Consider the following 27467-nt stretch of genomic DNA (forward strand, 5'->3'; position numbering starts at 1 on the left):
TTTGTTGTCCTTTCTGTAGGAACCCTACCCCTCTAATGATCACAAAGTATGCAACTGGGCTTTAGGGAATAAACAATTACAGGAGGAGCCTGGGACTGTGAAACAGCAAAATTTGCTTCAATTTGAGTTGAGAATTATTCTCAGTAGCAATTCTCTAACCAATCAATATAACCCTCTTTGATCTAATTTAAGACTTTAAGTATATGTCCATTCTTTTTTTCAATCATATAAAAAAGATCCATATACTTTTAAACTGAAGGGCTCTTCTACTGAATAAATAATAGCTGACCCAGTGGAAGACAGTAGTCACATTTACAGACCTGTCATCTTCTCAGTTAATGACTCAAATGTCTCTTATTACCCTCAACTAGTTCAACAAAGTGGATTCTATGCCTAATCAATAATGGAAAATGTTCCATTTGATTTCAGAGACTGATCTAGGTTTCACAGAAGCTTGGTTATAGAATGCCATAACAAGAAATGCTCAGTGTACCAAGCAGAAATTTTAAACAGTATGGAATCTACTCATTCTAAACAAAACCCCAGACTTCCTCAGAGAAATAAATTACAAAGTTACCAGGCTACCAGAGCATTTTGCCTTACCATTCATTTCAGTTTCACTTGGCAGTGAGGAAACTCATAACTGGGTAAGTTCGTGGAGCCGCTTTGAAAACTTCAAAGAAATGAGAATACTTTGTTCCTACCTTAAAATGTTTATTTTTAATATCATATCTAGATTCCTTTACCTCTAAAAATAAAATGCATACAAACAATAAATTTAAGAGCTCTATTTTAAGAGATCACTCAATGATTAGAAACCATAACAAAACTCTTGATCAAACCAATCATTTGGTCTCAGGACCATATGGGACTAAACACTAATTTGAAATTAGATTTCATTTCTTATGTCATAATAACATTTGAATGGAAAGTTAATTCAGTTTTTCTTTCTAATTATATATGAGAATAAATTTCTACAGACCTAATTTGGAAAAAATGGCAATTTACAGTGAGAAATACCAATACTAGTTAAGTATTCCCCCAAATTACCAGAAATCTGTGCTCCAGAAACACAGTGATATGAGAGAACGTTTTTTACTTCACATTTCTATAAAGCTTATGTTTCACTTTTTTAAATTAAAAAAGTAAATTTATATTCTGCATACTTCATTAATCATGAAGCAATATTTAAAAATAAGACTATATTAATTTAAACTACAAAATAAAATTTCTATGAATTTTTAAAACTATACAGATTTAATTAACCAAGTATTTGTTTAGCATCTAGTATCTACCATTATCCTACTATTTGATGTACTTTTAAAATATTAAATAGCATAAACTAGAAACAAACTTTTATTTAACTGGCAAAATTACTATCAAACTAGAATTAAACCTGCCTGACCAGGCGGTGGTGCAGTCAATAGAGCATTGGACTGGGATGCAGAGGACCCAGGTTCGAGACCCCGAGGTTTCCAGCTTGAGCAAAAAGCTCACCAGCTTGGACCTAAGGTCGCTGAGCAAGGGGTCACTTGGTCTGCTGAAGGCCCACGGTCAAGGCACATATGAGAAAGCAATCAATGAACAACTAAGGTGTTGCAACAAGAAACTGATGATTGATGCTTCTCATCTCTCTCTGTTCCTGTCTGTCTGTCCCTATCTATCCCTCTCTCTCTGTCCCTGTAAAAAAAACATAAAACAAAAAAAACCCCAATTAAGTGAAACAAACAAAAAACTAATAATAAAAATAGATAAAACTGGTAGGGAGTATACTAATATATTCAGAGTAGAAGTTTCTGGTTGATAAAACAATGCATAATTTTTGTTTTGTCTTTCAATTGTATAGTAGTTTTTAAGTTTTTTATAATGTGTTGCTCTATAATAGGAAAAAATTTATACTGGACTTCTGAGAATTCCACCAAAGCACAGTTCATGTTCACAACTTACAATTTAGGCTCTTCTATCCCTTTAGAATGCCCTTTTCCTTAAACCTCCTACCCATAAGCTAACTGGTTTGTGTAGCTTTTCCCATACCTTTTTCTATCAGAAGTAATAGTCGCTTTACATATTCTCCCACAGTATTTTGCTCCCATTTAAGTGGCACTTTATATATTATATTTAAGTTTTTACATGTTGTCCCCAAGTACACTATGAGTTCCTTAAGGGAAATATTCATAGTTTATTGGCCTCTGTAATACTGCCTGGACTTACACCCACAATTGTCATTAAAAATAAGTTGTGCCTGACCAGGTGGTGGCGCAGTGTATAAAGCGTTGGACTGGGATGCAGAGGACCCACGTTTGAGACCCTGAAGTTGCTAGCTTGAGTGCGGGCTCATCTGGTTTGAGCAAAAAGCTCACCAGAGGCCCTGGCTGGTTGGCTCAGTGGTAGAGAGTCGGCCTGTTGTGCGGAAGTTCCGGGTTCGATTCCCGGCCAGGGCACACAGGAGAGGTGCCCATCTGCTTCTCCAGTCCTCCCCCTCTCCTTCCTCTCTGTCTCTCTCTTCCCCTCCTGCAGCCAAGACTCCATTGGAGCAAAGTTGGCCCGGGTGCTGGGGATGGCTCCATGGCCTCTGCCCCAGGCGCTAGAGTGGCTCTGGTCGCAACAGAGCAATGCCCCAGATGGGCAGAGCGTCGCCCCCTGGTGGGCGTGCCAGGTGGATCCCGGTTGGGTGCATGCAGGAGTCTGTCTGACTGCCTCCACGTTTCCAGCTTAAAAAAAAAAAAAAAAGCTCACCAGCTTGGACCCAAGGTCGGGGGCTCGAGCAAGGGGTTATGTGGTCTGCTGAAGGCCCGCGGTCAAGGCACATATGAGAAAGCAATCAATGAACAACTAAAGTGTTGCAATGAAAAACTGATGACTGATGCTTCTCATCTCTCTCCGTTCCTGTCTGTCTGTCCCTGTCTATCCCTCTCTCTGTCCCTGTAAAAAAATAAAAAAAATAGTAAGTTGATAGGCCTGACCTGTGGCGGTGCAATGCGTAAAGCATTCGACCTGGAATGCTAAGGTCACTGGTTTGAAACCCTGGGCTTGCCTGGTCAATGCACATATGGAAGTAATTACTATGAGTTGATGCTTCCAGCTCCTCTCCACCCTCCTTTCTCTCTGTCTCTCTCCTTTCTCTAAAAATCAATAAATTAAAAAAAAAAACTTTAAAAAAATAATATGTTAGTTTGAAACACTAAATTTTAGTCACATGTAAGGATGGGATACATACTATATTGTATCAAGATCTGACTATGGTAAACTTTTACTGAGCAGAGACTCAATCTTTCTAAAATACCTTTCTGTCACAAGTAAAGGGAGTACCTTGGATAAGAGAACAATGAAGTGGCTGTGAAATACTAAGTTATTATTAATACAATGTGGTGGGGGATTGCAGAGATGTTAAAGGGTACAAACTCAAAACTAGAAGATGAAGACATCCCAGAGATTTAATGTATGGCATAACAATCATAGTCAGAAATACTGTATTATCTACATCAAAGTTATTAAGAAACTAGATCCTAAATGTCCTCACCACAAGAAGAAATGATAATTATGTGACATGACTGAGGTGTTAGCTAATGCTTTAGAGGTAATCATATAAATGTATCTATGTTGCAATATATATGTATCAAATCAACAGGTACTGTATACCTTAAACTCAATGTTACATGTCAATTACAGCTCAACAAAAAAGCCTAATGTGATGAGTTAATTCATCTCATTTAGTAGAAAAACTCACTTTTTATTCTTCCATGCAGCAACATTCTTTCCCCCAATAAATTAATTTCAATAAACAGGTGCTCTCAAATACTAGATGTATAGTGTGCCTTATTTCTTAAACTGAAAGGTGAGTTACAGACTTTACTATATATCTCAATACAGAAACAATGAATAGTGGACTGAACCAAAGCTCAAGAAATGATCCCAGGCCCTGGCCGGTTGGCTCAGCGGTAGAGCGTCAGCCTGGCGTGCGGGGGACCTGGGTTCGATTCCTGGCCAGGGCACATAGGAGAAGCGCCCATTTGCTTCTCCACCCCCACCCCCTCCTTCCTCTCTGTCTCTCTCTTCCCCTCCCGCAGCCAAGGCTCCATTGGAGCAAAGATGGCCCAGGCGCTGGGGATGGCTCCTTGGCCTCTGCCCCAGGCGCTAGAGTGGCTCTGGTCGTGGCAGAGCAACGCCCCGGAGGGGCAGAGCATCGCCCCTTGGTGGGCAGAGCATCGCCCCTGGTGGGCGGGCCGGGTGAATCCGGTCGGGCGCATGCGGGAGTCTGACTGTCTCTCCCCGTTTCCAGCTTCAGAAAAAATAAAAAAATAAAAAAAAAAAGAAATGATCCCAGCATTTCCACTTTGGTCAACCAAAGACTGATAGAACCAACTTTAACAGAAATACAGGAGATGTGGGTTTTGAGTTGTTTTTTCTTTAACTTTTTTTTTAATAATATAATTTATATGAAATCATTTGAAACTGTTTGCAGTGATCATGTAGGTTAAGTCTGTGAACACAGGTCACACTCTTCACTCCAAGGTATATCACAGAGGAAAATGAAAAACGGGATATTCAATCAGAGACTTTTAGCAACTTAAAACTGTCTCAGTTTTCCTTATCTATAAAAAAAGGGACTAACATTTAACTTTCCACAGTCCATGAAGACTAACGATACCTTACCTTTATATTATCTACTTTAATTAAATTACGTTAACATATTACTCATTAAAAACATGTATGGCATCTCTTGTGCAGCAAACACTGTTAGGTGGGAAGTTCACTGAGTTCAGGTTTTGATATGTTGAGTTTGAGGTCTCTAACGAGATATTCAACGATTTTAGATATTAGACCCAAAATCATTTTAGATTGAAAAAAGGGCACAATAAAAAAAGACTTCTTATAATAATCATTAAAAGAGGTTCATTCGTTCTCTATGTCTTGTTTGTTTTTCTTTTTTTTTTTTTACAGTGACAGAGAGTCAGAGAGAGGGATAGATAGGGACAGACAGACAGGAACGAAGAGAGATGAGAAGCATCAATCATCAGTTTTTCATTGTGACACCTTAGTTGTTCATTGATTGCTTTCTCATATGTGCCTTGACCATGGAGATGCAGCAGACTGAGTAACCCCTTGCTCAAGCCAGCAACCTTGGATCCAAGCTGGTGAGCTTTTTGCTCAAACCAGATGAGCCTGCGCTTAAGCTGGCGACCTCGGGGTCTTGAACCTGGGTCCTCCGCATCCTAGACCTACGCTCTGTCCACTGCGCCACTGCCTGATCAGGCTTATTTGTTTTCCAATTAAGATTTTCTAAAATTATCCCAACAAAAGCAGTCCTTTCCAGGTTTTGGCCCTTAATGTTAAGTCCTACCTTTAATCTGTAACTCACCTGAAGGCAATGAGCCCTTCTGGTGTGATGCATGCTGCAACTGGAGAATATGAAAGCAATCATTCAAGCAGTTCATAGTTGCCATGGAAGTAGCTTTGAGCATTAAGAGATCCTGGTCCAAGGAGCTGATATGGCCAGAAGCAGGAAGGCATTCAATTCGTCTGATTAAGTCTCTTTGTTGTCCTTCAGCATGAGACATCATCTAAGGAAAACAACAGTTCTGTGTGTCCCTCTCACGATTTCTACATATACTCCAGATACAGTTGCCATTTTAATGACTATATTCAGCTTTTAAACAACTTTTAAGATATAGGCTTAAAAGTCTATTTTAACTGTTTGGCTAGTCTCAATTAATGAGCATTTAATAGTACTCATCAACTGAGCAAAAGACGGCGACCTCTGACAGCTGCACTTTTTCTTTGGCAGCAACAAAGCTCAAAAGCCCTGACAAACCTTTTATTAGCAGCATAAATTTATACAAATCTTCAAAAGAACATTCCATTCCAGATCATCTTTAATCGCACTATTAAATATTCCATTCCAAAGTAAAAATAACTCCCAATCTGGGCTCTCAACCATTCTTTCCTCAACACATCTGTTCAGGTTCAATGTGAACCTACATTAACAATATGATGGTTTATCTTCTTCTTATTTCCTAATCTAATTTTTTGGTCCCATTAGCCTGATTTTGGAGCAAGTACTGAACATAAGCTTTTCAGGTTAAAAGGGTTTAATACATTCTGCTTTGATTAGGAGCTGTAGACAGGAAAAGGTGTGTAAGCTCCTCTGACTAAATCAGAAACCAGGGAAGAATAATGAGCCTACTTACATTATCTCAAGGTGAACCATGGGGGATAGTCATATATACATATGACCTATATACAGGGGTGGGCAAAGCAGTTGTAGCACATCAAGAAACTAAGTGAAGACAATAAAGAACTCTGTGCTAAAGTGTGCTTGAATAGCAAGGAGACTACAAGAATGTGTAAATAATGAAGGCTGGTCATTTGAGCACTTATGAGGTTGTACCTAAGCGCACTGTGCTATTGTGACATTCCTTTGAGTTAATAAAGCTATAGTAATAATCATGTTCTGCATGTCTTTATCCACACAAACAACTGTAAACCTACTCTTATCCAAGCCCATATATATATGGCCTATTGTTGTTGTTGTTTTAATGACTTTTAGAGAGAGGGGGGGGGGGGAGAAGTGGGGAGTACCAACTAGTAGTAGTTGCTTCCTGTATGTGCCTTGACCAGGCAAGCCCAGGGTTTTGAGCAGATGACCTCAGCGTTCCAGGTCGATGGCGTTCCACTGCGCCACCACAGGTCAGGCCTGGCCTATTCAGTTTTAACACTAAAGAATCAATGATATAAAAGAACAGTGCCTGTTCTTTATAAATTCTGGTAAAAATTCTTCTCAAGGGGTTTCAAAGCAGTGTTACTCTTTCCAGACTATCTGACACCAGGGACCATGATGACCCAACCTTATCTTCCTTACACATTCCTCTGTTTAATGTAAAACCATTAAATCATCACTGAAGTGTACATACTCTAACTGAAACTTTTATAGCATCAGATGTAGTTCCTATTTATTCCTCTACCTGTGTAAGTAAACCCCCCACCCCCACTTTTCCAAAGTTAGAGCACTGTTTTAAGGCTTCTTGAAGGTCTCCCTTCAGGCCACAGTCCTCAGATAAGCCCAAATAAAATTCTTTCTAGTATCCTCAGAAATTCAGGTTCTTTTCATTGACAAAGCCCTGTCCACTTTTTTGAACAAAGCCAATGGAATAACAATGATAGATAAGCAACCCAATTTTTAAAAATGAAAGTAAATTTACTGTGCTTAATTATCTTCAATTGTGAGAAGATTCTTAGATTATCATCCTTCATATACTATTTTTTTTACAGAGACAGAGAGAGTCACAGAGGGACAGGCAGAAAGGAAGGGATAGAGATGAAAAGCATCAATTCTTTATTACATCACCTCAGTTGTTCACTGATTGCTTTCTCATATGTGCCTTGACTGGGGGAGTGGGGCTACAGCAGAGGGAGTGACCCGTTGCTCAAGTCAGCGACCTTTGGGCTCAAGCTAGTGACCACGGGGTTGTCTATGATCCCACACTCAAGCCAGTGACCCCGTGCTCTAGCTGGTGAGCCCGCACTCAAGCCTGTGACCTTGGGGTTTCGAATCTGGGTCCCCCACTTCTCAGTCCTATGCTCTGTCCACTGTGCCACCGCCTAGTCAGGCCCTTCATATACTATTTTAATTCCATAAAAACTTTATAATGGAGAGATACTTTTAACTTTTAGAGGCACTGCTCCAGATAATTTTTAATATAGTACATCAGAGGGCTAGTGAAACAGATGCAAAATGACCCTACCAAGCAAATCAGATGTGTCACAAATAAAATAGCCCCTGAAAAAATATGTTATAGTATTGGATCAAACATTCACCCTTACCAGAAAAAAAATTTTTTTAATGACAGGGTGGGTATGAAAGTATCTATACACATGCATGTATATGTGTGTTTTGTATGTGTATAATGGTTTTGTACATAAATTTTTAAACAAACATCGAATAATCCAAACTTATGAATAAGTATAATCACTTTGGAAAACAGTTGGCAATATCTACTAGAATTAAGTTTATAGAGCTAAATAAATGCAATCCTTTGTCAAACAATTACTTTTTTTTTTACTTATTTTAATTTATTTAAATTTAACTTATTTAAATTATAGCATAAATGTTAAAATTTTAATTTATTGTGTTTGTATAGATTCAAGTGTCCCACTGAATATATCTCCCCCTCCATCAAATAATTACTTTTATATATGTATGCAACCGACAGATACGTGTATATATGTTCATCAACTCAAGTGTCCATCAACACTGGAACAGATAAATAAAATAAAATATATTCATACAATAAATACTGTACAGCAATGGAAAGAACTGCTACACTCAATACCATGAATCTCAAACTTAATGTTGACTGAAAAGAAGCCATACTCAAAGGAGTACACATTATTTAATTCCAGTTTAGAAATTTCAGGAATAGGTAAAATAAATCTATGGTGTTAGAAATCAGGATAGTAAGTAAGGGTACAGTGATGGAGAGGCATGAGAGGATTTTCTAAGGTGTTAGCAATATTTAATTTCTTTTTTTTTTTTTTTTTTGCATTTTTCTGAAGCTGGAAACAGGGAGAGACAGTCAGACAGACTCCCGCATGTGCCCGACCGGGATCCACCCGGCACGCCAACCAGGGGGCGACGCTCTGCCCACCAGGGGGCGATGCTCTGCCCATCCTAGGCGTCGCCATGTTGCGACCAGAGCCACTCTAGCGCCTGAGGCAGAGGCCACAGAGCCATCCCCAGCGCCCGGGCCATCTTTGCTCCAATGGAGCCTTGGCTGCGGGAGGGGAAGAGAGAGACAGAGAGGAAAGCGCGGCGGAGGGGTGGAGAAGCAAATGGGCGCTTCTCCTGTGTGCCCTGGCCGGGAATCGAACCCGGGTCCTCCGCACGCTAGGCCGACGCTCTACCACTGAGCCAACCGGCCAGGGCCTATTTAATTTCTTAATACAAGATATGACTAAATGGAAATTACATCAAGATGCACACTTATAGTTTGTGTACTTTTCTATAACATAAACTAATAAAAGTTTATAAAGAAAAAAATCATAAGTAGGATATTCACAACATAAATAATCAGCTATCACAATAGAACACCTAAGAGGAAAAAAAATGTTGCCTGACTGGTGGTGGTGCAGTGGATAGGGCATCGTCCTGGAACGCTGAGGTAGGTCCAGGTCAAAACCCCAAGGTCACCAGCTTAAGCACAGGTTCACAGGTTCACCAGCTTGAGTGAGGGTTCATCGGCTTGAGTGCGGGGTCACTGGCTTGAGCACGGGATCGTCGACATGATCCCAAGGCCACTGGCTTGAGCAAGGGCTCAGTGGCTCAGCTTGATCCCCCCAATCAAAACACATATGAGAAACAATCAATGAACAACTAAAAAGTAAAAACAACTATGTGTTGATGCTTTTCCTCTTTCTTCTTTCTCTCTCTCTTAAAAAAAAAAAGAAAAAAATGTTTCTTTGTACAAATAGCCCCCAAAAGCCACCTATCAGAGCTGATGTCAGAAGTGAAGAGGCCTAAGAAAGCGACAGTCTTGGGTAGAAAAAAAGTAACTTTAAAATATGACTATTGCCTGGCCTGTGGTGGCGCAGTAGTAGAACATCAACCTGGAGGGCTGAGGTTGCTGATTCACAATCCCAGGCTTGCCAGGTCAAAGCACATATGAAAGCAACCAATGAACAACTAATGTGAAACAACTGTGAGTTCATTATTTCTCGCTCCCCCCCACCCTCTCCTCTCTCTGTAAAACAAATAAATAAAAACTTAATATATATATATTAGTTATAGGTACCATAATTCTCAAGAATATATATATATAAAATTATAGCATAAATGTTAAAATTTGGTAATAGCTCTCTCCAAAGCAAACAAATGAGTTGGTCATATATTTAAAAAGCTATAGAAAACTGACTTGTGAAGCTATTAGAGTGATTGTCCCTATAAAAACCAGTTCCTCAAGAAAGAGAAAACCTCAGGAAAGTTGAAAACTTTGTTGTTTTATACCTAGTTGTGGTGAATATGGTGATAGTGGCACAGAACTTAGGTGACATCTAGTTTGTCTGAAAACCAGATTAGAATCAAGATTTTATCACTTGTACTTTGTCTATCTTCTTTATAAAACTTGTCACTTTAACGACTCCTAGGGCACAGAATAGCACCAGCATGAAGCATGCACTGAATAACAAAGAATTTAATAAACAGCACTAACAATAAATAATAAATACTAAAATAGGTCATTTTAATTAGGTAAATCTTAGTAATAAGTTCATGTTTAAGCACAACTTGGCTGTTCTCAATAGTTAGTTGCTTTTGTCAACTGTTATTTAATCTATTGCGAGACTTACCCATGGACTTGTATTAAAATGTTCCTTTTAAACTACTGTGAATTATAGCTTTGCATTACAACCTCCTGGAACTGGATCATTCTAGTCGAGCAAGTCTTCGAGGGTGAACTAGCTGTTTTTCCCACAGACTACCATTCTGACATAAAAGGATGTGTAACATAAGAAATACGTATTTGGTCTCTGCCGCCCGCCCCTTCCTGGCACACAGCAACTAAACCTTTGTAAAATGTTTAGAGCACAGGAGCATCTTCTGTAGTATTTATTTGGTTTTGTTCTTGATAAAGCTTCAAAGCATAAAGGTAAAATGAGTATCTTTTGTTACACTTTACAAACCCTTTTCAACCACACTAGAGTTTACAGTAATGTGGTGATTTTTGATGAGTCCTGCCTTATCGAGGGCCTGGTTGCCAGGGGAACACTGTGGTTAGAGGATGAGAACTTTCAGCCTACCCCCCAACCTCTCAGCAGGAGAGGGCCAGGGGTTAGAGGTTAAATTAATCACCAACAACCAATGATTCAGTCATATCATGGATACATAATAAAGACTCCATAAGAACCCAAAGAGAAAAGGTTTGGAGAGCTTCTTGTCAATGAACACTTGGAAGTCAGGGAGAGAGGCACAGCCAGAGAGGGCTGGAAGCTCCATGCCCCTCACCCACATCTTGCCTATGCATGTTCTGAGTTACATTCTTTTATAATACACTGGTGAAATAGTAAATAAACTGTTCTCCTGAGTTCTATGAGCTCTTCTAGCCAATAATCGTACCTGAGGAAGGAGTAGTAGAAACCTTAGATTTATAGCCAGTTGGTCAGAGGCACAGGTGACAATCTGGACTTGAGACTGGAGCCTGAAGTGGGAGCAGAGTCTTGTGGGATCTGACACTATCTCAGATAGACAGTGTCAGAATTGAATTAAATTGTAGGATGGTGTGGAGAAACAGTATATTAAAAAAAATTGAGAGTGATCAGGTGGAGGCACAGTGGATAGAGCATCGGCCTAGGATGCTGAGGACCTAGGTTCAAACCCACAAGGTCTCCGGCTTGAGCGTGGGCTCATCTGGCTTAAGCGCGGGGTCACCGGTTTGAGCAATCAATGGACAACTAAGATGCAGCAACGAAGAATTGATGCTTCTCATCTCTCTCTCTTCCTGTCTGTCCCTGTCTGTCTGTCTCTCTCTCTCACAAAATATATATATATATATATATATATATGAATTTGAACTCAATTCAACATGAACAATAAGGGTCACAAAAAATGGTAACAGGAATGACTGTTGTTTACTCAGGATGGTCTTTTCTTTTTGTGACAGAGACAGAGTCAGAGAGAGACAGACAGACAGGAAGGGAGATTCTCATCAATTCTTCGTTGCGGCAACTTAGTTATTCATTGATTGCTTTTCATATGTGCCTTGACTGGGGGGCTACAGCAGACTGAGTGACCCCTTGCTTGAGCCAGCGACCTTGGGTCCAAGCTGGTGAGCTTTTGCTCAAACCAGATGAGCCCCCACTCAATCCGATGACCTTGGGGTCTCGAACCTCGGTCCTCTGTGTCTCAGTCCAATGCACTACCTACTGCGCCACCGCTTGATCAGGCACTCAGGATGGTCTTTACTCAGGATGGTCTTCAGATATCCTGCTTTCCCTGAGGCTGCTCAGGTATGCAGTTTCCCTGAAGCCACAGGGAGGTTGATAACACTTGACTGCCAGCCTAGTTAATTATTTCAGAATGTGGTGACCTTTCTTTGTTCATAGAGGCTATGCATGAAGCGCCCTCTTGTAACAGCCTCCAGCCAAAATTTTCCCAGAGCGTCGGCCTGGCATGCAGAAGTCCCGGGTTCGATTCCCGGCCAGGGCACACAGGAGAAACGCCCATCTGCTTCTCCACCTCTCCCCCTTTCCTTCCTCTCTGTCTCTCTCTTCCCCTCCCACAGCCGAGGCTCCATTGGAGCAAAAGATGGCCCGGGCGCTGGGGATGGCTCCTTGGCCTCTGCCCCAGGCGCTAGAGTGGCTCTGGTCACGACATAGCGACGCCCCAGACGGGCAGAGCATCGCCCCCTGCTGGGTGTGCCGGGTGGATCCCGGTCGGGCGCATACGGGAGTCTGTCTGACTGCCTCCCCGTTTCCAGCTTCAGAAAAATACCAAAAAAATAATAATAATAATAAAAAAATTTTCCCATAAAATTGGTAGGGTCTCAGACTCTTCCTCTTCCACGTGCAGGGCAGGTGGCTGACTCTGGAGTCCAGGCTGAGGCTTCGAGGTCTGGTTAGGTGTTCCTCCATGGTTTGGTGAGGTTTGAACATACTCATAATTCTCTTTTTCTTAGTCTACTGCATTAACTAACTATATATTATTCTAGAACCCAGGCTGATGTTTCTCTGTCTGGTGATGTGTAGCTTACTGTTGTGTTGATTCTTTCCTTTATTCTACTTTAGGTTACATAGTTCAAACCCTTTTGATTTTGCCTTATTCTTTTTTTAAAACTATTTCTATTTTTTTAGATTTTATTTACTGATTTTTGGAGAGACAGGAGTGAAAGAGAGAGAGAGAGAGAAAGAGGGGCCATGAGAAAAGGGGGGAGAAGCAGGAAGCATCTACTCATAGTAGTTGATTCCTATATGTGCCTTGACCAGGCAAGCCCAGGGATTCAAAATGGCGTCCTCAGTGTTCTAGGTTGATACTTTATCCACTGCACCACCACAAGTCAGGCTTGATTATTTTTTATTATTATTAATCATGATAAATTCCCTCCTAAAATCCGTCCGTGAGTAATTACATCTCTGTACCATGCCTCCTGCACAGCACTGATAGCCGGCTAGTGCCCACAGAGAATTAGAGAACTGCTTAGCGCGGAGGAAACCCCCACACCTCTGTTGACCAGAGAGCACAGCAGTGTGGAGTTCTGCAGGAGAGGAGAAGCCCAGGACTGTCTCCTTTACAGAATGACTGTTAGAAACTACAAATAGTCAGACCTGGGAGTTTATGGTAGACTTTTTCTCAAAATTAAACAAAATGAGCCTGACGCTTCAAGAAAAACTGACAGTATCTGTTGCCAATTATAAAATCTGAGTTTAAAATCAAATTAGAATTTTGGAAAACCTATCTCTGTCACCACAAGCTTGACAGCTTCCCAATACTGAAAGCCTTTTCTGGTGGGATGTTAATGAATGTGAATTTTTAATTTTTTTTAAAAAATGAGATAGAGAGACAGAGAGAGGAACAGACAGGGACTGACAGGAAGAGAGAGAGAGATGAGAAGCATCAGCTCATACTTGCAGCACCTTAGTTGTTCATTGATTGCTTTCTCATATGTGCCTTGATTGGGGGCTCCAACTGAGCCAGTGACCTCTTGCTCAAGCCAGTGACCTTACACTCAAGCCAGTGACCTTGGGCTCAAGCCAGCAACCTTGGGCTCAGGCCAACGACCCTGTGGCTCAAGCTGGTAAGCCCATGCTTAAACTGGATGAGCTCACACTCAAGCCAGCGACCTTGGGGTTTCAAACCTGGGTCCTCAGTGTCCCAGGTCGACACTCAATCCACTGCACCACTGCCTGGTCAAGTGTGAATTTTTAATTTTATGTAATGATAAAATAGTTCAACATTTGCAAGACCTTCATAACTCTGTGACTGATGTTTTCTAAATGACTAATGCATGGTGTAACAAAATCATGCATAGTTTAGGGTCCATTCAAAGTACAAAACACCACCAATGAATTTTCATATGAGAAGTTCACTTTCATATTAGATTCCACACTATACCTAATATCTAAGTGACTACCACTTTCAAGTTTCCGTGCAGCACCAAAGAAGAATAGCCACAACTAACTTAAAAGGCTATTAAAATATTCCTCTAACTTCCATCCACATTATCTGTGTGAGGCCACTGCACAGATATCTACAAACTATCAAATTTAACTCAGCAAACATACCTGGAATATTTAGAACCTAACAACTGCATCCTTTATTAACTAGAATTATTTGGCACTGTGTTTGAAAGAGAAAGAGGCAATGTTGAGGTAAGGCAACATCCAAGATTACTATTCTATTTTAGTGTATACTTGAAAAAAAATTTTTTATAAATTTTTATTAATTTGAAATTTTATATATATATATATATATTTTAAAAGAGTCACTTGTTTGGCCATATAGTCTTCCCACTGGCTTATATTTTACGTCAAAAGAGTCCATACGCTTACTTGAAAAATAAAGGATACAGACTTTTGAAAAAATAAGTGTAACAAGTACACAGCTGACAGACTTAAGGAAACTTTGCACACAATATAAAACTAGGCAATTTCTGTTTTAAAATTTTCAACCACAGTCCACATTCAGTATCATTCTGTACTACTTGCAATTGTACGGCACAGTGACCGGACAACCACACACTTCATGCACCCACCTGGCCCCACACAGCCATCATAACATCACTGACTATATCCCCCATGCTGCTGCAATCCACATCCCTGGGACTATTTCATAACTATCCACTTGATCTGCTTAATCCCTTCACTTTTTCACCTAGCCCTCAACCCCCACCCTAGTCAAGGAATCTTTACATCATAAAAATTATCTGAGCATACTAGATGGGAAACATTGAGGGCTCCAAAAGACACAAACAATTAAAAATTTTTTTGTGATAATATCAAATAGGTAGGGTTATTTTGTGCATTTTAACTTGATTTCAATTTATACTTACTTCTCTGACTTCCACAAGATGGTCTGGAGGTAAGTGAGCTCTTTTGCTCGTTGATTGTAGTTTGGAATGTCCAACATTAAAAAAAGAAATGGCATTTTGACTTGGTCTTCTCTGGGTTATGGGTGAATTACCACTGGACGCCAGTGAGAAGCTCCGTGATTTCAGAGGAGGATTATTCTATTAGACAAACAAAGAAAATCATTCCTTTTAATGGCTCTCTAACCCTCAACCTATGAGGTCTACATGAGTAGTTTTAAAAATTAAATTAATCTCAGAATTGACTATAAGAATGTTTCTGAAAAAAAATTTTTTTTAGCTGAGAGGAGGGGAGATAGTGAGGCAGACTCCTACATGCACCCCAACCAGGATCCACCTGGCAACCCTGTTGGGGCCAATGCTCGAGTATTGAGCTATTTTTAGTGCCTGAGGCTGATGCAATCTAAAAGAGCTATCCTCGGCACCCAGGGTCACACTTGAACCAATCAAGCCACTGGCTGTGGGAGGAGAAGAGGGAGAGAAGAAGAGGGAGAGAAGAAGAGGGAGGGGGTTAGAAGAAGATGGTTGCTTCTCCTGTGTGCATCAACCAGGAATCAAACCCGGGACATCTATACACCAGGCCAATGCTCTATCCACTGAGCAACTGGCCAGGGCCTGAAAATTATAAATTGTAATATTATTATTATTATTATTTTGTGTGTGTGTGTGTGTGTGTGTGTGAGAGAGAGAGAGAGAGAGAGAGAGAGAGAGAGAGGCAAGGAGAGAGAGAGAGACAAAGACAGGAACATCAATTTGCTCCAGATTATGCCCTGACCAGGATCAAACTGGAGTAGTAAATGTAACATGCAAGCATCTTTGGAACAAATTGGTGCTTTCTGATCACTGCCAATGATTATCATCTTGCAGTATGAATAATATTTTTGTGTCAAACTTCCTGAAGACTGTGAAGCAGGCATAAATTACAAACAACTTTTTTAAAAAAGTTTTTTTAATTCAAACTATCACCCAATTATGGGATCCTTTTAAAGTAAGCACTGGTCTTTGTTTTGTTTTTCAAGACTTTATTTATTCATTTTAGAGAGAACAGGGAGAGAGAAGGGGGGAGGAGCAGGAAGCATCAACTCCCATATGTGCCTTGAGAGGGCAAGCCTAGGGTTTTGAACCAGCGACCTCAGCATTTCAGGTCAACACTTTATCTGCTGCGCCACCACAGTTCAAGGGAATCCTTTAACTATTCTTCCCACATACTAGTTTTTAAATATCTCATACTCTAATTTCTAGGACTTAGACTCTCCTTTTCACCCTAAAAAATAAACTCCAAAGAAGATATACAAATGGCCAATAAGCATACAAGAAGACTCTCAACATTATTAGTCATTAAGAAATAAAATCAAAGTAACATTGACATTCCACCTCACACCCACTAGGATGGCTATAACAATTTTTTAAAAAGGATTACGGGCCTGGATGGTTAGCTCTGTCAGTTAAGAGTGTTGTCCCGAAACAAGGTTGCGGGTTCAATCCCTGGTCAGGGCACGCATGGGAAGCAACCAAAAAATGCACAACTGAGTGGAACAACAAAATGCTTCCCTTTCCCCTCCCTTCTTTCTCCCTTCCTCTCTCTGTCTCCCTAAAAATCAATAAAAATTAAGCCTTGGCCATTTAGCTTGGTTGGCTGGAACATCGTCCCAGAGCACAGAAGTTGTTGGTTCGATTCCCTGGTCAGGGCACAGACAAGAGCAGCTCCATACTCCTATCTCTCTCTCTCCTTGCTCCTCTTAAAAGAAAAAGAAAAAAGGACTATAATAACAAGCATTGGTGAGAAGGTGGAAAACTTAAACCCTCATATCTTGCTTGTGGGAATGTGGAATGGCTCAGCTGCTTTAGAGAACACTTCGGCAGTTCCTCAAAAAATTAAACAGAGGATGTGTTGTGATAAGAATTAAAGCTGGGTGTGATGATCAAAGGCTACCTTGGTTGTTTCCATATTTTGGCCACCAGAAAGGGGGCTGGGGGGTAGGTAGGAAAGGGTAAAGTGATCAAATATATAGTGATGGAAGGAGATTTGACACTGGGTGGTGGACACACAATGCAATATGAAAATAATGTATCATAGAACTGTACACTTGAAAACTATAGAATTTTATTAACCAATATCGCCCCAATAAATACATTTTTTAAAACAAGACTGCAATATAAAAGACCAAGTACATAAAACCTAAAATTCCCATTTGAAAAAAAAGCTACAAAAAAAAAAATTAAACAGAGAACTACCACACCACATGACTCAGTGATTCCACTAAGTACATACTCTAAAGAACTGAAATCGTATTTTCACACAAAAACTTAAACACAAATGTTCACTGTAGTGAACCATAACATTCATTATGGCCAAAAAAGAAAATATAATGTCCGTCAACTGATGAATGAATAAAAGATGGTATATATCCATACAATGGAATATTGTTCACCCATTAAAAAGGACTAGATTGTGATACATGCAATGACATAGATGAACCTTAAAGACATGCTGCGTATAAGAAGCCAGACACAAAAACCCCACATATTGCACGATTCCATTTATATGAAAGCCCAGAACAGAAAATCCATAGGAATAAAAATAGATTAGTGTTTGCCAGCAACCTGGAAAGGGGAGAAGAGTGAGTGACTAGGTTTTTTGGAGGGTGATGAAAATGTTCTGGAATTAGATAGCTGTAATGGTTGTAAAATATTGCAAATATACTAAAAACTATGGAATTACACACTTAAAAGGGTAGATTTTATGGTATGTGAATAGCATTTTGATTTAAAAATATAAAAAGAAATTTTAAAAATTCTTTCACCATGTTTGTGCATAGTATCATACCGGGATATCATAACAGCCACATACCTTCCCAATGGCCTCAGTGTGATGTTGCGTACATATCTGGAGTCTGCTCACCCAGTGCTGCCGCTCTTTAGCATCCGTGGCTGATAAGAAGAATCTACAAGTTATTCACTTTTACGATAATTTTTGGAATAAAACTGTCTACAGCATGAAGAAAGATCACTGAAAACCAAGTATTAGTCCCACTTTCCCTAGAGAGCAAATGCCCCTGACTGCAGGAAAGCAAAAAAGATTCCACACACCAGCCTTGCTAGGTAACACAGTAGCTGGATGTGGGGGTTTCATAAGGAGGATAAATTACATGCAGCTAGACGGGGATATGAGACTTGACATATTTTAAATTTCTCATGAAAATACGCTCTTATTTAAAGAAATAACCTTGATTAAACACTTAATGTGTACTCCATATTTCAGATCTCAAGCAGCATGCTCAGCTGGGATTATCATTATACTTTGTGCATATTAATTATATAAAAAATACAAACTTCTACATAAATTAAATTTATCTAAATAAATATAACTTATTTTAACGAATATGAACATTTTAATAAATACCAACTCTGTCCATTAGTTCTTGAAAACCACGAAGGTGGCATACAAATCAATTCAAGAAAAGGGGCAAACTACTAATCAATGGCAGACATGAAAAAGTATCATTTAAAGAAGGCTGTGCTCCTAGTTGTCAGTAGGTACGGTTTTGTCTCCACAAATATTTGAGTGGGGTTGATCTTAGATTCGTTCATTGTTCCACTTAAAAAAGGTATTTATTAAAAGATTTCATAAATTCTTAAAGCAATTCCAAGGTTTAGAATAGTATGTCTACAACATCAATGACAGTAGTTTCTATTTCCAAAACCTAAATGAAGTACACCAACTTCTCAAGGGAAAAAGAAAAACACACTAATAATTCTCATATCTCAACCATACCTCTGAGTTTATACTGTTCCCCACTGGCAGCATTTACAGTGAAGGTGTGAGAGTCCTCATCACTGGGTGATATCACAGCTCCTGCAAGTTGCAAAGTACCTCTGGGTTTTTGATTTCTAGACTGTTCATTCACAAAGTATTCCAATAACCCAGCTTCATTGTTTAAGACAAAAAACCTGTAATAATTTTAAAAAGAAAAGGTCATAATTTTTCAACATTCCTCTAGTCAAACTAAAGCAAACCCAATTTGTTTGTTTGTTCGTTTTGGAGAGAGAGGAAGGGAGAGAGATGAAAAGCATCAACTCATAGCTGCATTACTTTTAGTTGTTCATTGATTGCTTCTCATACATACATTGACTCTGGGGGGCTCTAGCTGAGCCAGTGACCTTGGGCTTTAAGCAAATGACTTTTGGGCTCAAGCCAGTGATCATAGGATCATATAGATGATCCCATGCTCAAGCTGGTGAGCCCACACTCAAACTGGAGGAGCCCAGGGTTAAGTCAGCAACCTTGGGGTTTCGACCTGGGACCTCAGCATCTCAGGTTGATGCTCTACCCACTGCACAACCACTGGTTAAGCTCAAACTAAGTTTTAATCACTTACACACTTTGGAGTTTTTTTTTTGTTTTGTTTTGTTTTCTTTTTCATTTTTCTGAAGCTGGAAACAGGGAGTGACAGTCAGACAGACTCCCGCATGCGCCCGACCGGGATCCACCCGGCACGCCCACCAGGGGCGGTGCTCTGCCCCCCAGGGGGCGATGCTCTGCCCATCCTGGGCGTCGCCATGTTGCGACCAGAGCCACTCTAGCGCCTGAGGCAGAGGCCACAGAGCCATGCCCAGCGCCCGGGCCATCTTTGCTCCAATGGAGCCTTGGCTGCGGGAGGGGAAGAGAGAGACAGAGAGGAAAGCGCGGCGGAGGGGTGGAGAAGCAAATGGGCGCTTCTCCTATGTGCCCTGGCCGGGAATCGAACCTGGGTCCTCCGCACGCTAGGCCGACGCTCTACCGCTGAGCCAACCGGCCAGGGCCACACTTTGGAGTTTTTGCCAGTAAAAAAAAAGAAATTCAAAAATATTTCAAGAAATACTTGGAGCCTGACCAGTGGTGGTGTAGTAAATAGAGTGTTAATTTGGGACACTTGAGGTCCCAGGTTTGAAATCCCAAGGTCACCGACTTGAGCACAGGCTCTCCAGCTTGAGCATAGGGTTGCTGGCTTGTAGGAGATCATCAACATGATCCCAAGGTTGCAGGCTTGAAGTCCAAGGTCAATGGCTTCAGCAAGGGGTCACTGGCTTGGCTCAAGCCCGCCAGTAAAGGTATATAAGAGAAGTAATCAATGAACAACTAAGGTGCCTCAACTACGAGTTATCCATCTCTCTCCTTTCCTATCTCCCTCTACTTTAAAAAAAAAAAGAAAGAAAAAGGAAAAGAAATAATTTGAAAATACTAGGTTGAATTTCCTAGAAGTAAAGATTATTGAAATACTGAATGAGTTTAATAAAAGATACAAAACTGCCAGTTAAGGGAGAAGCACTTAATAGGGAAGAAACATACCCAATAATAAAAAAAGGAATAAAAAACACAGCATCCTCTCAGAGGAAGATTTCTCTCCAGGATTCATTAACAAGAAAGGTAAATTGCCCAAAGAGAAATGGCAGCAAGAATTTGTATTTAAAATTCATGGCAAATAAATCAAAACATGAACTCTGAGGTTTAACGAAACACTAGGTAAAAAATTAATTTAAGTTAAGATTTAATCAGTGAAATTTACAATAAGAAAAATGTCAAATGTGAATGTATCATTAAGTAGGCCACAACTAAAGATTACTTATCCTGTTTAAAAATGAAAAAGCTGCAACTGGAGATGCAGAAACATAAGAAACTTGAAACTAAATGATGAACTACTGATACACTTCGGAAAAGAATTTGATGTTCTGACTTGGTTCTAGATTAACTACTCTAGGAAATATATTAAGTCAGATTCCAATGTAATTAGTGTAATAGCTCTTTTCTTTAAAAAGTGTAAGAAGTTCCAATTTCAAAAACATTAATGTTTGGGCTGAGAGCCATTTGGCATTCTACATGTGAATGTGCTCTATAATCCTAGACAGTTTGATCTAGTTCAAGGTCCCAGAAGATATTTTCTTTTAATTTGTTATTTATTTATTATTCTTTTTTTTTTTTTTTTAAGAGAGGGGTAGAGAGAGAGTGAGAGGAACATCGATCTGCTGCTGTATGTGCCCTGACCGGGGATCAAACCAGCAAGCTCTAGGCAGGACCATGCTAACCAACTGAGCTATCCCCCAGAAGGTATCTAAGCAGTGCAGCAACCATTCCAAACTGGGAGAGAACAGAATCAGCCTTTTACTCAGGAAAAGAAAAACAACAATGAGAAGCAAGCAAAAGGAGCTGAAAGTAGTCACCTGAGAAGGGAGATGGGAAAGCAAAGAACTACTATTTTTCTTGTTCACCTTTTAGCATGCTTCTGATTTTTAAAATTATGTTTATATATTTTGGTAAAAAATATATATTAATTTTAACATTTTTGAGAGCTTTAAAACTTCCATATCATTAATTACTACAGGCATTAAACACCTTTACATATGCGTTATTGACCATCCATAGTTCTACTTATAGTGAACTGCCTGTCAAACTTTGCCCATGTTTAATAAGGTTATTTTTATTTCCCCAAAGATTTGAATGAATTATTTGAATTAACATAAAATGATCACTAACACAAACTTAAATTTCTGAAACATAAGACCAGTCCTAAGTAAAATGAACATATGAATCTGCTATGATCTGGGTGTGTCCTCCCCGCAAATCCATATGATAAAATCCTAACCCCTTTGGCTCAGTGGTAGAGCGTCGACCTGGCGTGCAGGAGTCCCAGGTTTGATTCCCGGCCAGGGCACACAGGAGAAGTGCCCATCTGCTTCTCCACCCCTCCCCCTCTCCTTCCTCTCTGTCTCTCTCTTCCCCTCCCGCAGCCAAGGCTCCATTGGAGCAAAGTTGGCCCGGGCGCTGAGGATGGCTCTGTCGCCTCGGCCTCAGGCGCTAGAATGGCTCTGGTTGTAACAGAGCGACACCCCAGATGAGGAGAGCATCACCCCCTGGTGGGCGTGCAGGTGGATCCCGGTCAGGCGCATGCGGGAGTCTGTCTGACTGCCTCCCCGTTTCCAACTTCAGAAAAAAAAAAAATCCTAACCCTTAAGGTAATAGTTTTAAGAGACTGAGCCTTTGGGAAGTGATTAGGTCATGAGGGCAGAACCCTCATGAATAAGATTACAGGTAGTGCCCCCATAAAGATCCAAGAGCACGCCCTTGCCCCTTTTCTGCCATGTGAGAATACAACCGGAATCTGCAATAGGAACAGCGTGGTCCTTACTCGACCACGCTGGCACCCTGATCTTGGACTTCCAAGCTCCAGAACTGTGAGAAACAAATTTATTGTTTATAAGCTACCCATTCTGTGGTATTTTGTTAGAGTAGCCAAATGGACAAAGACATGAAAGCAATCTCTTCAATATATTAAGCATCACTGAGTTATACATTTAAGTGGGCAAGTTGTATGATATATGAATTCTATCTTAATAAAGCTGTTAACAAGAAGAATGAACAAACAAGAAAGAAAGGAAGGAAAAAAATCTCTTCCCACTGCTCTGAGCAATAAGTACAATTTATTTCAACAGGCAAAGAAAAATGATCTCTTCTAAAAGCAGTCAATCCAAAGAAAATTTAGAATACAATATGGTCGAAAATGTTAAGTTTGCTATGAACCCATATTTCTTATCCCCAAAGCATTACCACAAATTTACAGCATGGGAGACACTCACCTGGATATACAGAAAGTAAGGGTGAGAAGGGACTAATAAAATTATAGAAATGAGCCAATAACTGCACAGCATGGTCACTCTACAGTTAATACTGTATTGTATATCTGAAAGATGCTAAGACATTAGATCTTAAAAGTTCTCATTACAAGAAAAAAAATTGTAACTATGTATGGTGACGATGTAAACTAGACTTATTGTGGTGATCATTTCCCAATACAAGTATACCTCAGAGATACTGATGTCTGGTACAAGACTACCACAATAAAGCAAATATTGCAATAAAGTAATTCACAAAAATTTTTTCTGGTTTCCCAATGTACATAAATGTTAGATTTACACTATATTGTAGTCTACCAAGTGTACAATAGCATTATGTCTAAAAAAATGTGCATCGGCCCCATGTGCGGACGTCCCAGGTTCAATCCCCTGGGCAACATGAGAAGCGACCACCTACTACTCTCCCCCCCTCCTTCCCCTCTCACAGCCAGTGGCTCAGTTGGTTCAAGCATCTGCTCCAGATGGGAGTTGCTGGGTGGATCCTGGTCGAGGCACATGCTGGAGTCTGTATCTCTATCTCCCCTCCTCTCGCTTAAAAAAAAATTAAATAAGAATAAATACCTTAATTAAAAAATACTTTATTTCTAAAACAAATGCTAACCTACACCAGTGCCTTCAGTGACTTGTATACTTTTTTGATGACGGGGGTCTTGCCTCCACTTTGCCGGCTGATCAGGGTGGGGCTGCTGAAGGACGGTGGCTGTGGCAATTCTTAGAATAAAACAATGCAGTCTGCAGCACTGACTGAGCACAGGTTTTCTGTAGGATGCAATGATGTGGACAGCATTCTATTCACAGCAGAATTCAACCCTCTCAAACCCTGATGCTGCTTTATCAACTGAGCTTACGTATATTCTAAATCCTTTGTTGTCATTTCAACAATTTTCACAGCATCTTCTTGATTCCAAATCAAGAAACCATGTTTTTTGCTCATCCTCCAAAAAAGGAACTCCTAATTTGTTCAAGTTTTATCATGAGATTACAGCAATTCAGGAACATCTTCAGGCTCCACTTCTAATTCTAGCTCTCTTGCTGTTTCTACCACAAATGCATTTACTTCCCTCACTGAAGTCTTAAACCCCTCAAAGTCACCCTTGAGGGTTGGAATCAACTTCTTCCAAATTTCTATTAATGCTGATACTCTGACCTCGTCTCACAAATCATGAATATTCTTAATGTCATCTAGAATAATAAATCCTTCCCAAAGGGTTTTCAATTGGCTTTGCCCAGATCATTCATGTGTTCATTGAAGTAGCAGTACTTTAAATTTCCTTCATCAGCCTGACCAAGCGGTGGTGCAGTGGATAGAGCATCAGCCTGGTTGGCTGAGGATCTAGGTTCGAAACCCCGGGGTCACCAGCTTGAGAGTGGGGTCACTAGCTTGTAGCCCTAAGTCGCTGGCTTGAACCCAAGGTTGCTGGCTTGAGCAAGGGGTCACTGGCTCAGCTGGGAGCCCCCCAGTCAAAGCACATATGAGAAAGCAATCAATGAACAACTAAGGTGCCACAATTATGAGTTGATACTTCTCATCTCTCTCCTTTCCTGTCTGTCTGTCCCTGTTTGTCCCTCTGTCTCTCGTCTAAAAAAAAAAATTTCCTTCATCAAATGCAATTTTAATCCACAAAATTATTCTGACTCTGAAGTATATCTTATGATGAGAGCAATTAACTTTAGTGAGGATTCTGGAAGGAAAGGTACAACCATGTACTTTGCTCCGACCATCCTGGGGCTTTAATGTTCAGTGTATCATAGATTTCTAAGCCAAATGGGAAGTGATCTCACCTTCAGGAATCTGAATTGAACAGTGGAGGGAGGTGGGTTCAGGAGAGGTTCTTGCTGCTATGTACTTTCCTAGGGCACTAGATTGCACAGCGAGCAGTTATTTATACAAGTATGCCCATGCCAGATTTCTCCAAATTGCTCTAAGTCAAGTTCTAAATTGCTCTAAATCGTCCATAGTCAAACCAGACATGGATTACAGGGAACAGAGCTTCAGTATCTGACACAGGTGCAGTGCTTTTGTTACATAAGCTTCACCTGTAGCACATGAACAAAAGTAGCTAGACATGCCAAAGAAACCGAGCTACTAAGCCTAGGGTCCCTTAACATGGTCTTACCCTTTCTTTTCCCCTTCGATCATTCAATCTATATGTTCCATGCTGAGGACCTGCTCTCTCTCTCCTGTACCAGAGTGACAAAAAAATGGAAGATGAAATATTTTCTAAAATGGGACTACAACTGCCAATTTGGCAAGCTGAGACCTCTCTCTGATGGGGCAAGGTGGTAATAGATCCTGTGTTCCTAGTAGCAAACAGGAATGAGTTGTCATCATCCCCACACTTTCTGGTGCTGCTAAACTAGCCTCTTACACAGCTGGAGAGATTAAACTGGCAGAGGCAATGCCCCTATCTAGAATGTTTACTTCAATCTGGAGGCTAACTCTCCAGGCAACCAGTAGCCAATAAATCTTTATAATAGGCTGCCTCATACAACAATGCAAACACCTGCCTGCTTTTCCCCGCATCCTCAAGTTGTCACTGACCTGAAATGTCATCTTGAACATATACTAACCCCTATATGCTTGGGTATGTTTGGAGCTTACTCTGTTCCACTTCTGAGACAGTCTCAGTAATATTCTATGGTATCATATGAATAAAAGTTACTGAATGTTGGGCGGGAGAGTTAACTTATTCTTAAGAGAACAAAAAAATTTTAAATTATTATTCTGTATGTCATTTCAATGTGTAAGCCTTCAACAAATTACCAAAAAACTGAGGTGGAAAAATACAAAATGAAAAGGCTCCCTTGACTCTGCTTTTTTTTTTTTTTTTTTTGAACAAAAGATGGGAACCCTGGAGAACTGCCCTTTTTGCTTCAATAAGAACAACTCCCTACTAATTTTTCATATCCAGCTTTGAAACTTCTTGCATGTCACTCCTATTTGGATTCCCTAACGTTATTTCTAACTAAACATGGCCCAAACTGCCTTCCATATTAAACAATCACATTTTCATCAATGTTTCTATTATTCTTTAAAATGTATGAAAATCTTTCTTTTATATATTATATCTCATTTCATAGTTGTTTAAGGTAAGAAGAAAAGTTCAACTTTGGTTATTCTAGCATAGCCAAAAGCAGAAGTCTCCAAATGACATATGAATTAGAAGTAATATAATACAATGTAAAAACATACACTTTGGAGTCAGAACTGTGTGGGTTCAAATTCTAGCACTTTCATTTTTAAAAAGTTTAAAATCCACAAAATGATTGTGGATGACTATTATAAAAAAGAAATAGAAAATAAGTGTTGGTGAGGATGTGTAGAAATTAGAACCCTTGTGCACTGCTGGTAGCAATGTAAAATGGTGTAGCCACATTGGAAAGTGGTCCAGAGATTCCCCAAAAAGGGGAATATAGAATTAGCATAAGATCCAGCAATTTCACTTCTGGGATGTGCACAAAAGAGGTGAAAGCTGGGATTCAAACAAATATTTGTACAGCAATATTCATAGCAGCATTATTCAGCAGAGCCAAGAGGTAAAAGTACCCCAAATATCCACTGACAGATAACAGGTGAATAAAATGTGGTATATACATGCAACGGAATATTATCCAGCCTTCGAAAGGAAGGAAAAGCTAACACATGCTACAATATGGGTGAACCTTGACGATATCATGCTAGGTGAACTAAGCCAGTCACAAAAGAATAAATACTGTCTGACTCCACTTATACAAGGTACCTAGAATAGTCAAATTCATACGGACAGAAAGTAGAACGGTGGTTAGCAGAGGTGGGGGAGGGGAGACTGGAGAGTTATTTAATGGGTATCGATGTGAGAGGAGACAAAGAGTTCTGGAGACGGAACACAGTGATGGTTGCTCAACAGTGTGAATGTATTTAATGCCACAGAACTGTACACATATAAATGGTTTAAAATGGTAAATTTTGTTAGATATATTTTACCATAATTTAAAAAATAAATGTTTAATCCTCCTGCTCCACAACTGCCAATTCTACGAATTATTTAAGATAGCTGGCCTTGCTACTTACTAACTGGCCTGTGTGACCCTGGGTTGGCTAATTAAACTTCAAGGTCCCAGAGAAGTTTTGAGAATTGTACACAAAATAGGCACCTAACACAAATCTGTTTGGTGCCTCCAAACCATCTGAATAGCATAATCACCGAAAGTATTTTAATAAGCCCAAATCAGGTAAACAATTGATTCTAATCCTAAAATAATAGTAATCTGAGGCATTTGGAGGCTATCATTTGGAAGATGTCAACTTCTCCCAACCTCTAAAAATGAGAAGCCCTCAGACTTTTAGAAAACATGGTAAATCCTTCCCTGATGGTTTCCCAGCCATGTTTATACTGAAATAATATCAGAATAGAAAATTATCATCCCCAGTTCTGGTCTCTTAGGAGAATAATGTCATAGAATAATCACACTTACCTGTACTGCCACCCAGTGACAAGGTTGGTATATTTCATTAAGTAGCCATACACATTTTCCATGTGATCACTGTTTCAAGAAATTAGAAAGTGCTCAAGTCAGTGAAAATTGCAAGAAATATCAGGAAGTAAACTGTATAGATTTAAACATAGCTGTAGACATATATGTTCTACAAATGCCTCAAATTTTCATCAGAAGTAAAAGTTGTAGGTTAACAAACAGAGGTATTTAACCCCCCAAATTTCATACCCATGGAACTTCATTTTATCAGAT

The 27467-nt window shown here is 39.9% G+C and overlaps 1 protein-coding gene and 1 non-coding gene across 3 annotated transcripts in view; one reads left to right on the plus strand and one right to left on the minus strand.

Moving 5' to 3' along the window:
* The window catches only part of OSBPL11 (oxysterol binding protein like 11), a 95216-nt gene that overhangs the window by 40658 nt on the left and 27091 nt on the right, over window positions 1–27467 (minus strand). For both annotated transcript variants that reach the window (XM_066346974.1, XM_066346975.1), the window contains 5 exons: window positions 27195–27263; window positions 18847–19022; window positions 17923–18002; window positions 15036–15212; window positions 5360–5561 (listed from right to left, as the gene is read on the minus strand). In XM_066346974.1, coding sequence (XP_066203071.1) covers window positions 5360–5561; window positions 15036–15212; window positions 17923–18002; window positions 18847–19022; window positions 27195–27263 — 704 coding nt within the window. The remainder of the gene's footprint in view (window positions 1–5359; window positions 5562–15035; window positions 15213–17922; window positions 18003–18846; window positions 19023–27194; window positions 27264–27467) is intronic.
* TRNAN-GUU (transfer RNA asparagine (anticodon GUU)) lies at window positions 2366–2441 on the plus strand. The gene has a single exon. It is a non-coding gene; the product is annotated as a tRNA-Asn (tRNA).

The sequence above is a fragment of the Saccopteryx leptura genome, chromosome 8 (genome assembly GCF_036850995.1).
Source record: "Saccopteryx leptura isolate mSacLep1 chromosome 8, mSacLep1_pri_phased_curated, whole genome shotgun sequence".
In the NCBI taxonomy this organism is placed as follows: Eukaryota; Metazoa; Chordata; class Mammalia; order Chiroptera; family Emballonuridae; genus Saccopteryx; species Saccopteryx leptura.